Source organism: Quercus robur, chromosome 2 (genome assembly GCF_932294415.1).
Source record: "Quercus robur chromosome 2, dhQueRobu3.1, whole genome shotgun sequence".
NCBI classification, from domain to species: Eukaryota; Viridiplantae; Streptophyta; class Magnoliopsida; order Fagales; family Fagaceae; genus Quercus; species Quercus robur.
This window is the reverse complement of record NC_065535.1, coordinates 46,504,545-46,517,805: the sequence shown is the minus strand read 5'-3', so window position 1 is coordinate 46,517,805 and position 13,261 is coordinate 46,504,545. Positions and strand designations below refer to the sequence as shown.

At 35.5% G+C, this 13,261-nt stretch overlaps 2 protein-coding genes across 5 annotated transcripts in view; one reads left to right on the top strand and one right to left on the bottom strand.

The window, feature by feature from the left end:
• Positions 1-3,941: 3,941 nt before the first annotated feature.
• Positions 3,942-13,261, top strand: part of LOC126713785 (uncharacterized) — a 31,501-nt gene continuing 22,181 nt past the window's right edge. For 3 of the 4 annotated variants that reach the window (XM_050413652.1, XM_050413651.1, XM_050413650.1), the window contains exon 1: positions 3,943-4,131. The gene's annotated coding sequence lies outside the window, so the exon portion shown is untranslated. Of the gene's footprint in view, positions 4,132-13,261 lie in introns of all 4 variants that reach the window. The other variant, XM_050413653.1, reaches the window with a different exon arrangement.
• On the bottom strand, positions 9,722-10,908 carry LOC126699434 (uncharacterized). The gene is made up of 2 exons (XM_050397267.1): positions 10,503-10,908; positions 9,722-10,245 (listed from the first exon to the last, which is right to left on the bottom strand). Exons 1-2 carry the CDS (start codon positions 10,906-10,908, stop codon positions 9,722-9,724), a joined length of 930 nt encoding a protein of 309 aa, XP_050253224.1.

Here is a 13,261-nt window from a genome sequence, read left to right as displayed (position 1 = left end):
CCCACTTTTGAGAGTTTGATCACCCTTCTATTAATTGTATCATCCTTGGCTTCTAGTCTTCTTTTCATCCCTGACTTAATCTCTTTCTCGCTACTGGGTGGATGCTTTAGAATTTCTTTGGAACCTCTTGTATTAAGCCCATCTGTTGAACTAGCCTCACCTTCATTATAATAAGCAATCCAAGAAAGCATATTGCTTTGGGCTTTTGAAAGCCCAATAAGAAGAGCGGGGTCTGGTAAGTCCTAGTTTGCTTTGAATTCATTAGGTTCTTTAGGAGAGAGTGGGGTCCATTGGATAATTTTGGGGCTGTTAGGTTTATAGGTATTTTGTAATGGGTTTTTGGTTTTGGTTTGATGGATGTCTTGGGAACAGTTAAGTGTTTGAGTTTGGGTTTGAGTTGGGATATTGGGGTTAGTATTTTCAAAGATTTCTGCATCCATGGGAATAATGGTGTTAAAGGCTGTGAGGACAAGGAATTCATTAAGGGAGTTTTGATTTTTGTAACTAGGTTAAGTATTTGGTTTGTTGGGAGTGGGAAGTTGGTAGAAGTTTCCTAAGCATAATGGTTTTGAAGTGACATGAGCAAACGATTTTCCAAAGTTTGGCAGGTGAGTTCCCGAATGATGACTTTAATTGTGTTTTTGTTGATATTCCTGTTTGCTAATAGCTTTCCCACCAGCCCTATATTATACAACACTTCTACAATTTTCTCATTTGCCTTCAGCTTCATAGGTTTGCTAGAACATTTTAATTTGTTGGTTTCAGCACTTAGTGCTTTTACCATCTCATTTTAATGAGACATAGACACTTTACAAAGGGATGGTTTTGGGGAAAAACCCCAAACCACAAACTCAAAAACCCAACAGAAAATCTATTACAAGAAGGAAAATAGAGGGTTTGACAATAAGGGTTTGTTTGGTTGGAGGGCTGAAAAAGTGAAAGGATGAAAAATGATGGAATGATAGAAAAGTGAGAGGATAGAAAAGATTTTAATTTCTCTCATTTTTGTTTGGTTAGGAGTGGAAAAGTGGAAGAATGGAAAAAGTGAGTTTGTATAAATTTACTCATATACCCTTGTTAAAAAATGATGGCCAATTAAAACAAAAAAGTGACAAACAATAAAAAAAAAAAATCACCCAATTTATTAAAAAAATAAAAATCGTGTCTAGTTAAAAAAGAAAAAGAAAAAAAAAAGAAAAAGAAGAAGGCAACGCCTAGGAAATCCAAAAAAAAAAAAATATAATAAAAAGGAAGAAGAAAAAGAAGAAGAAGAAGGCAATGTCTAGCCCAGGAAAGGAAAAGAAAAGAAAAAAAAAAAGTGGAAGGAATTGGATGAATTGCCCATGTGCAACTGTACATAGATATTTTTGTCCATTAAGTAGCTTCATTTTCTCTCTTCAGTTTTCTCTCCAATTTGGGGAGAAAACTTTGGAGAGAAAACTTTTTGGAGGGCTCGGGGAGAAAACACCTGAGCCCCATCATTTATTTTTCTTCATCCTCATCCAACCAAACACAATCCAAAAAGTTTTCCTTCCTATTTTCTCTCCAAAGTTTTCCATCCACTTTATTTCACCTCCAAACAAACACACCATAAAGGTAGATATAAAGGTTTAGATTTGCACGGTTGTGGTGAATGTGGTAATAAAGATAGAAAGCAAAGTTAAAGTTTGTGGATTAGATTAGCTGGATGAGAGATTTAGGGCAAGAGAGTGACAAGATTTGGGGAAAGACCTTGAGAGTCAAGAAAGACTAGACATGGCAATATGGGGTCAGAATTTTCTGACCCGACCCAACCAGACCCAAAAAAATACCTGACCTGAACTCGATTTTTTTGACCCGAAGCAAAAACGGGTTGACCCGTGATCCGACCCGGATAACCTGTGACCCGACCTGTTAAAAAAATTCGCTAAAATAATATTTTAATTACGTTTTGATACTAGGTGCATAAAGCACAAAGTATCAAAACTAATAATTAATCTATTATAAAAAATGACTATTTAATTCATCAAAAGTACCACCAAGCAAAAAAATAAAAAAAATCATCAAAAGTACCAATAAGAGCTAGCTAGCCTAGGCTGCCTAGCTTTTGTGCTTGCCTTGCCTACAACATGTTACAACTTACACAAGAGACAAGACAAGGGTTGGCCAAGGCTGTCAAGAAGTGAAGAGTCATCACTCATCAGTAGTCAAGACAACCATTAAAATATATATATATATATATATATATATCTCATTCAGATTCAACTGAGCTGTATTAGAAGATAAGGAAGATGATGTAAGTGAATTGCATTTTGTTTGGTATATGTTGTGCTATGTTTTTTTAATAATAAAGATTGTAATGTTGTGTGGTACTATTTTTTATTGTAATTTTTTTTAATGTTAGGAATTTGATCATTATGAAAGTGGACGTGGTGTCAAAACAAAAAAAATCTCAGTTGGACTTGTATTTAGATGAGCCTAGACTTAACAAAAAGCAAAATTCAAAGTTGGAAGTTCTCTCTTGGTGGAAAGAGCATTACAATCGATTTCTAGAGCTCTCTTTAATGACACGGGATCTCATGAGCATTTCGATAACTACTGTTGCTTCTTAATCAAGTTTTAGCACTGGGAAAAAAATTCTTACTCCGTATTGATCACGTCTTTTACTTAAGAATGTGGAAACTACGTTGTGTACTAAAAGTTGGCTATGAGGATTTGAAGGTAATTTAATTTTTTTATAGTCATAATTATACAATTTTAATTGTTTATTGATTTGCTTTCATGGTACATTAAGTTATATTAAAATATTGTATTGTAGATGAAGATGCTGACGAAATTGGCCAACTAGAGCTACAATTTGCAAGTATGAATATTTGCAGTACTGAATCTGCTACCAACGTTCAGTAGATTGAGATTGAGATGTAATTCTTATAAAATATTTATTTATTCTTATTTACTTAATATGTTATGTTTATTTATTTATTTATTTTTTGTTTAGTTTGTCTTTCTAAGTAATCTAACTTTATTATTATTTTAAATGCAACAAGAACATGTGTACTTAAGAAGATCGATAACTTGCTACTTTGCTGGCTTACTTGTTTTGTTTGTTTTAAGATCTATCTCTTTTTGAAGATGTAAACTTGTAATTATTTGCATTTTGATAGTGAGCTATTAACATTGAAGACTTTTTCCATCATGAATTTATGATTATAAATAATTTTTGTCATGCTCAAAACTATCAGAATTGGAAGGATATTAGCAAGTGGCATTAAATGCAATTCATTTGCTTAATTGATTTTATTCATTCTCTCTAAACAGGTTGTCATTGATTTGTTTTTGTAATTGAAAAAAAAAAAAAAAAACTTGTTTGAAAAATACGGGTAAACCTGACCCGACCCCGTAACTCGATTATCCTGTTTAAAAATAACCCGTTTGACCTGCAAACCAAATTAACCTGACCCGACCCGTTCGTTTTGCCACGTCTAAGAAAGACTTGGAATATTAAAAGCTAACTACTAATAATATATACATGTGTCTACTTTATATCTTGATAATAAAATGTAAAATAATTAAAAATTATGTTATGTATTTATTGTTTTTTTTTTTTTGAGGGGTATGTATTTATTGTTTTATTAATCAATATTAAGTTAAGACAAAATTTAAGTACAGTACTTTTAAGTTTTGTTTCTTAAATTTTCTTCTTAAAATTCAACTATGTGGTTACTTAATTAAAAAATATATTTTCATCTTATAAGAAAAAATTCATATAACAGAATCTTAAAAGTGAAACCTAAGTAACAACACTTAAATACTATATAACTAAGTCTTGTTAATTTATTAACACAGACAAAGGCATATGCTCAAAAAAAAAAAAAAATTGAAACACCTGGCTGCCATGCCAATTCCCGAGTGGGGCAAAAGGGGAAAACTGTAAAATATTAAATACGTAAGCACATATTTAGAAATAGGAGAAGAAAAAGCAGAAGAGGGAAGAAGATCGGCTGATCAGCTCTCCCAAAGAAGAAGAAGAAGAAGAAGAAGAAGAGGCAGAGGAGGTCGGCGTTAGAGAGTGATACTGAGAGAAGGAGAGAGATCGAGAGAGAGGAAACTGATTTTGGGTGCAAGGGATACTCTCAAAACGCAGCGTTTCAGGTTAGGATTTTTAATTTTTAATTTTTTTCTCCTCTTCTCGCCGTGTTCCGGCCGGGAAGGACACGCGTGCAGCCGTGCCCAATGCGTACCCTTACGACACGGGCACGGTAGGCAAATTGCCGTGTCCGTGCTTTCTTGGGCCTTAATTGACTGTAATCTTGACAATAGATTAATTAAAAATATGCTTTTTTTTTGTTTAATTAAATAGATTATGTCATGCTCATCATTATGATAAGCACTATGTAACGTAAAAGAATTACAAAAAAATTATACACAAAGAAGAAGTGATTTTGTATACTTTGAGACCAATCAAATAATAAAGTGCTGATCCAGTTGATTTGTTTGTATTCTCTCTTTCCATAATCAAACATAGCGGAATGAATGATGTTCCAGATCGCCGAAGAGTGTCTCCCAAACCAATTCCTCCAAGATCAATCACCCTCCTCCTCGGTAACACCCCCTAGGAATCCCAAAAGTTCTGAACACTAACTCCATCAAGCATAGACAACACCACCCAACTGATAAGAGCATTCGCACCAACTCATGTAAAATATCATAAAGCCCAAAATATAGCAAATGAAGCCCAAAAATCACCCATGTCAAATTATGAACTAGTTATGCAAAATGGAATTTTGCTATAGTGCTTGTGAAAATATACAAGTCATTATAGCTTATGCAAAATGACTTTTTTATTCTATTATTTCTATGCATTTCTCGAGGGTGAAGGAAGAGAGTGGATGGTGATTGTTGGGTGTGAAGAGAGAGAAACGATTAAAAAAATTCAATAAATATTGATATTTTAATGAAATGGTGTATAAATTAGATAATTAGATGCGAGTGTTTTGAAAAATGGTTAGCTAAATTAGAAAAAGAGATCCTCTTGGGAACATCACCACACAAAACACTCTTCCATGGGAAAGAGCTATTCAGTGCACCATGGAGAGCCTCATAACAAGGGCGAACACTAAATGCTTTGCTCTCTTTCAATATCCATTACATCTTGTCACACCCTCCTCCTAGAAGGTCTAAGAAAGAACCAACTGACTCCTACTCCCAATCATGAAAACCTTTGTATATTCCAGATTTGGCCTTCCCACCTACCGGAATCTCCATGATTGAATGGATTGATGCATTCTGATCAAGCAAGCAAGCATACAAGCCAGGGTACAACTCTTTTAGAGAATGATTTCCACACCAAACATCATGGACGAACCTTAAACGACTGCCGTCTCCCAACACAAAAGACAAATTTTACTGAAAAGTGTCCCATTTTACGCAATACTCCTCCAAAAGCTACACCCATGAGGTGCTCTCACTGAGCTTGAAGTTCAGCCGCCACATTCCTCCCCATATTTCATATCAATCACCTGTCTCCATAGATGTGTTGCATCTATCCCAAAATGTCATAACCACTTCCCCGGTAGTTAATAGAGCTTGATTAAAACTCCTCAAAGTCGTTGTTTAACTGATGCCAGTCCTACTCAAATGATCTGCAAAAAAAGGTCCAAAAGGGTAGATCTAGGGGTAAGAAGATGGACTTGTAAGCTTAGAACCATATTTGATGGTCATCATTTGTGACCTCACTTTTGGGATAGGTAATGAGCCATATTTCCTAATATTAAAGAAGCACAAACAATTTTCAGGAGACTATTTTGTCACCATATACCAATACCCATCATACACATCTTGATACATCTTATGAATCCTAAAATTCAAAAATGAGTTTCCTAGGTTGCACAGTGGACATGGCCTAATATGTAACATATATGAAAAACTTTAAAGCTTTGGAGCATGGTGTTTTATCTTTTTGTGGTTCAATGGGGTATGCCAAAGGGGGTTGTGGAGCGTTTAGCAGCTTGGCAAGGCAATTTTGGTAGATGCAGTGATATAGCAATTTGGAACGTGATCCCGCATTGTTGCATGTGGTGCATTTGGAGAGAGAGAAATGCTAGAATTTTGAAATCTGTATACGATATGTAGTTCTTATTAAGTTTATTTGACTGGATGAATTTTTCCGATATATTCTCTTTTGCCAATTTGCCTGAGGTGCTTGATAGTTGTATGTTGATGAACCTTTTGTATACGCCCTGCATACATGGGTAATGCCCTTAAACATTTAATCAATGAGATATTTACTTTTCAAAAAAAAAAAAAAAGCCCTTTGGGCTAAATTGACCAAGCCGAAAAATAAAATAAAATTGGGAACACACTATTTTTAGCAATTTTGTTTCTCCTTAACAGGAAAGGAAAAATAAATATAATTTTTTTTTTTAAGTTGTTTCTAATATAAATTGTGTGAATGATTCCTGAAAATGTGTTCACAAATTTTTTTTTCGAGATATTTATCTTTCCTTTTGTCTATTTATTCATTTTTACAAATCTGGGGAATAGAAAACTGCTGAACACAACTAAATTAATCAACCATTTACTGAAAATAAGTTGAAATGATGAAAATTTATCACGTAATGTAAATTTTACCCATTTTAACCACAAAAATAGTGTAAATGAGGGTTTTAATCTCTTTTAAAGTAATATTTAGGAGTGACCCCATTATTATTATTAGTTTTTTTTTGGGGGGGGGGGGGTGAGTGGGTATTTTATATTATGAAATTTGAAATTTGATATAGTTAAAGATAAAAGGTAAAAGGGTAGTGGTTAGGAAATAAATGGGTTTGTTAGGAGACATTCTATTGAATTTAAACAAGTCATGCCCAGGCTTGACTTAGCCCTTGTTTGGGAGGAGGAAATGGAATTAAATGAAAAAAAAATGAAAAAAATAATTTTAGAATATTCTTCCATTCCTTTGTTTGGGAGTTTTAATAGAGGGAATAGAAAGTCTATTCCCTTGTTTGAGAGTTTAAGTAGGAGGGAATGGAATGGGTAGAAAGGAACACTCATTTCTCTCCATTTCTTTAAAACCTCAAATTTTCATTCCCCTGAAATTAGGAGGGAATGAAATTAGATTTAATGAATTTTTAGCTAAAACTTCCAAAATACCCCTATATATTCAACCATTTATTTTAAAATAAAGGTCTAATAATAAGATTGTTATAAAATAAATCCATTTCATTCCCTCTATATTACTCCCAAACAAGATTACTTATATTCTATTTATTTTTATTCATTTCCATTCCTTTATTTTAAAACATCCAATCAAGGTTACTTAATTTCATCCCATTCCATTCTTTTCCATTTATTTTCCTTGCTTAAATACATTCTTTTCCATTCTCTTATGATCATTCCATTCCATTGCCTTATGAACTCCTAAACGAAGCCTTAAGCTCTTTAATATGGTTAGTTATGGGCTTTAGGAAAACCTTTAAAATATCTAAGCATGTGGCTCAACTCAACTAATTTACAGCCCTATATTTTTATGTAGAAACTATAACTTTTGCATTTTAGGGCTCGTTTGGTAGAGGAGTTTGAGTAATATTATTTATAGTTTTTTGAAATACATGTGGGTGAAAAAGTGTGTAATGTTGTTTAAAAACTGAAAATGAATTGTTTAACAACTCTGCCAAATGCACCCTTATACTCTTTAGGCAGTTATTTATTTAGACTTTTATTATATTAACTTGAATTTCTTTTTGTTACAGAATTTTTCTACATGAACAAAGCTTGTTTATAGGATTGAGCTTGAGCTAGTGCTTAGTTTGATCTCTTGACTAATGTAGGACAAGGAGGAACGACAAAATCTGATTTAGAATTTCTTGGCAGATCTGGTAGCACTTGGGTTTTGAGGGTTTATGGTTAGGTTTTGGTGGGGAAAAGGATGGAAAATAATAGGGATTGTAGGGCTTTCAAAGGGGACAAGGATTAGTGGGGTTTGGGATGAAACAAAGGAGAACAATCAGAATTTGGGTGCCATGAATAGTAATGTGAACAGTAACCGAAAATAGTAAAATTAAAGAAAAAGATGGCTTTCTAGGTATCACACCTAGACTTCCTAAGCATCACACCTTGAAGAAGTTTGCATCACGCAAACCATAAAAGAATGCTTCATAGCTCTTAAATTCTTTTTTTTGATAGGTAATCAGAGAAACTATTATTAATGAAAAAATAAGGAAGACTACAAGTTGTTCATGATGATGAACAACAAGAAAGAGATAAAACAAACAGCAAAAAAGAGGCTCATTAGGAAACTAATCTAAGAGAAGACATAAACTTAGAGAGAGAACGATAATCAGTAAAACCCCAACAACGAGACCACTCAAAAAGACTACGCTGGCATAAAACCTTTATTTCATCCAACGTCTTCTTAATGTCTTCAAATGAGTGACGGTTTGGTTCAAACCAAACAATCCACATTAAGCACCCTAGAACCAAATTCCAAATGTTCGAATTATGCTTCCCAAGCCACTGATGCCAACAAGAAAACAATCCCGCCACTGATTCTGGCATAACCCAATTAATACCAAAACCCTGAAGCATAAAAGTCCATAAGGTGTGTGTAACAAGACAATGAAGAAGGTGGTCCACTGACTTCTTATCACAACAACACATACAACACTGATTTGCCAAAGTGTGACCCCTAAGCATGAGATTATCCAAAGTGAGAATCCGATCATGAGCAGCTGTCCACAAAAAGAAAGCCATACGCTTAGGAACCTTTGGTTTCCAAACACCCTTCCAGGAAACAAAGAATTCGGAGTACCCCGAATCGCATGGTAGTAAGATTGGGTGTCAAACATACCATCACCTTTAGCTGCCAACAAAGAGTATCTCTCTTATCACCCTGAGGAATATGAGTTTGGATAAACTGAAGTAGAGAATAACATGCAGCTAGCTCCCAGTCTTCAAAAGCTCTATAAAACCTTAAATCCCACACTTTAACAGTACCCCCTTCGGGAATCTACAAAACCTCAGAGATACAAGCATCCTTGGCAGCTGAACACACATAGAGCTCAAGATAGAGATTTTTTAGGGTATTATCACCAATCCACCTATTATGCCATAAGCGAATACGAGTGTCTTCACCCACTACAAAAGACAAATGCTTAGAAAAGCTCTCCCACCCTTCATTAATGCTTCTCCAAAGGCCACATCCGTAAGTCCTCCTGCAAACTTTAGTACTCCACTCCCCTTGACCCTCACCATATTTTGTGGAAATAACTCTCTGCCAATTAACAGTACCCCCTTCGGGAATCTACAAAACCTCAGAGATACAAGCATCCTTGGCAGCTGAACACACATAGAGCTCAAGATAGAGATTTTTTAGGGTATTATCACCAATCCACCTATTATGCCATAAGCGAATACGAGTGTCTTCACCCACTACAAAAGACAAATGCTTAGAAAAGCTCTCCCACCCTTCATGAATGCTTCTCCAAAGGCCACATCCGTAAGTCCTCCTGCAAACTTTAGTATTCCACTCCCCTTGACCCTCACCATATTTTGTGGAAATAACTCTCTGCCAAAGATGGGTAACTTCATGACTATACCCCCACAGCCATTTCCCTAATAAAGCTTGATTAAACGACATCACACTTCTTATCCCTAAACCACCAAATTTGGTGGGTAAACACACATTTTCACAAGCCACCGAAGGGTATTTGAAACTCCCCTTGGAAGACCCCCAAAGAAAATTCCTCTAAATACTTTCCAATCTAGCAGCCACAACTTTAGGAATAGTAAAAAGAGATAAAAAGTACATTGGAAGACTTGAGAGAGTACTCTTCAGTAACGTGAGCCTACCACCTTTAGATGAATATAGACGCTTCCACCCTGATAGTTGCTTCTCCATCTTCTCCAAAATAGGATTCCAAATTGAAGCTGTCTTAAAAGAGGTTCCCAATGGCATCCCCAAATATTTCATAGGCAAACTACCCACTCTACAATGAAGAATATTAGCCAGTGCATCTAGATTATTCACTTCCCCAATAGGGACAATCTCACTTTTCCCAACATTGACCTTCAAACTCGTAAAAGATTGAAAACAAGACAACGCCAACCTTTTGAACAACATCTGTTTCCTAGAAGCATCACAAAATAAGATAGTGTTATCAGCAAACAACAAATGAGAAATATGCACATCGACAGACTTCACTGCCCCCACATGAAAACCCCGAATAAGATTACTCTCCTCTGTCTTCTTCAAAAGTCTACTTAAAACCTCTATTATCAAGAGAAACAAAAGCGGGGATAATGGGTCACCTTATCTCAACTCACGAGAGCTTCCGAAAAAATCTTCAAGGGATCCATTCACCAAGACTGAAAAACGGACAGAAATAACACAAGCCTTAATCCACCCCCTCCATTTCAACCCAAAGTTCATTTGGCCCAACAGATAAAACCCTCCTAGTTCACATGGTCATATGCCTTTTCAATATTAAGCTTGCAAACCACACATGGTAATCAGCTCTTCAACCTACTCTCCAGGCATTCATTTGCAATGAGCACTGAATCAAGAACTTGTCTTCCGCCAACAAATGAATTTTGAGTCTTAGAGATGAGATCATCCAAAACCTCCCTCAACCTGTTAGCCAACACCTTGGATAGCAACTTGTACACACTACCCACCAAACTGATAGGGCAAAAATCCTTAACGTTAACGGCATTACACTTCTTAGGAATTAAAGTGAGAAATGAAGCATTCATACGTTCAAACATAGAGTGCCGATGAAAATAATCAAAAAAATCCATGGTGAAACCATCAGGACTAGGGGCTTTATCACCCTTCATCTCCCTCAAGACTTGGATGACTTCCTCCTTTGTGAACTCCTTCTCTAAGGACAAACTCTCATCCTCTTCAATACATGCAAAATCTAACCCATCCATAGTAGGGTGTCCTACCTCAGTTTCCTCATAAAACCCCTAATAGAAGAGAACTAACTGAGAGTGCACATCAGTCTCATCCTCATAAAGAACACCATCCACCTCGATCCTCTTAATTTGACTAGCATTTCTATGTGAGTTTGCTAATTTATGAAAGAAACGAGTATTATTATTTCCCTCATTCACATACAAGGCATGAGACTTTTGTCTCTAGGAAATCTCCTCAAGAGAAGCCAATTGTTCTATGTTTGCTTTGAGTTGAATACGACGAATTTGATCCTCATTTGATAGACCCACCAATTCCTCTCTAGCATCTAAACCAAAGCACCAAACTTCTCCTTGTTTCACTTTTTTAAATCTGCTCTTAGAGCCTTCAATTTTTGTGCCAAAATAAAACTTGGAGAGCCCACAAAACTGTACTCATTCCACCATTGCTGAACTCTATCAACAAAACCCTCAACTTTTAACCACATATTTTCAAATTTAAAGGCACTTCAACCTCGTCAAACAACACCAGCTTCCAACAAAAGCGGGTAGTGGTCTGAAATAACATGAGGAAGCACCTGTTGGGATGCATTCTCAAAATGTTCCTCCCAATCTAGAGAAACCAAAGCCCTGTCAATTCTTGACATAGAGGGAAGACCAGAATCTCTAAACCAAGTGAAGGAAGCCCCCTCTAATGGTAAATTAACTAAAGAATTACTCTATAAAATCCGAGAATGCAAACATAGCAGGGCTAAAAGACTCATAGCCAAGCCTTTCACTAGGGTACCTGATAATATTGAAATCAATGTAATCTATGTAATTGATTTGTACACCCCTGTTTACTTGGGTGTCTCTCTCTTTTCGTTATCAATAAATCCTTATTACTTATCAAAAAATATTGAAATCACCTACTAAGCACCATGCAATTGGCCACCTGGCACGCACCCGTGATAATTCCTCCCACAAAATAGACCGCTGTCCATTGTCATTGGGGCCCATACACACCTGTACAAGCCTAAACAAAGTCATCCACCACTCCTCTCAATAAGACATTGACAGAAAACTGTCAACAATTACATCCATCTTTTCAAAAACTCTCTTGTCCCAAATCAGCAAGACTCCTCCCAAAGTCTGAAAAGTATCCAAAATAGCCCAATCAATGAAAGGACTACCCCATAAACTCCGAACAAAAGCAACGTGATAGAAGATATTTTCGTTTCTTGAAAACATACAATATCACACTTCCACTCTTTTAGAAGATTCTTACAAAGCCCCCTTACATTCCAAGAAAGTAGTTGTAGAGTCATTTAAAACTACCAACAACCCCCACAGCAGTCGAAGAAGCTTTGCTCCTACTCCTAGAAGAGACACCATCATAATTAACATTCGAAATAAGCCCCTTAAGCTCCTTAAGACCTCGTGTCCCTGAGTTTGCAGGTCGCTTAGGCACCCCATCATCAATCACATTGAAAATATATTATTAATCTTCATCTTCAATAGAAAGCATTACAACCTTTTAAGTATAAGTCTAATACTTATTCCTAGTAGAATTACGATTCCTCAAAAACTTAATAAGGCTTGGACTCTTGGGCTTTTATTACTAAACCCAACTAAATAAATAAACTAAAATAAAACTATAGACAGACCTAAGGACTATTAGCATAGCCCATTCCAGAATATTAGGAAATTGCAAAAATTTCCCTTGATACATAAAATCAAATAAAATATGATAAATCTGTCTTCCCACTCCTGCATCATTGACTAATGAAGCAAGTCAAGTTCAAGCTAGTTGAATTTTTAACAAACTAAAGTTTGAATATCATAAGTGAGTTCTACCCAATCTTGACCACATTGTTAATCTTTTCAAGCCAAGTTTAAACATTCAATACTTAGCTTAGCTTGGCTCAATTACAGCCCAAGACATAATATGTTGACTTGACAAATACATTGGAGAATTTGCTTATGGTCACGATAATTTTGTGTCTAATTCTTCTTTGCTAGTTGTCCTCTACTTGTCAACGGTTCCAATGACACTATCATTGCAGTTTTTAATATGGGTGTGAGGTGTCTAGATTTAGAGCATGAGTTTTATCTGATTTGTTAATCAAGACATAAAGATTGGGCAAGTAGTGAGTATTGATTATAATGGATAAAATATTTTATTTAGGAAAATATTTTGGTGTCAACATTAAATAACATTCGATGATATTAATTGGGATCTACTTGTTACAGGATCAAAAAATTTCAAGTTGTTTGGTGTGAGATGGGCGTCTAATTGAACTGTGCTAATTTGGATTGTCTGAGATATATTTCCTCTAGCCCATTGTGTTTGTCTATCTTTGTTAGCCCAACTGTTTTAGGGGACATGTTT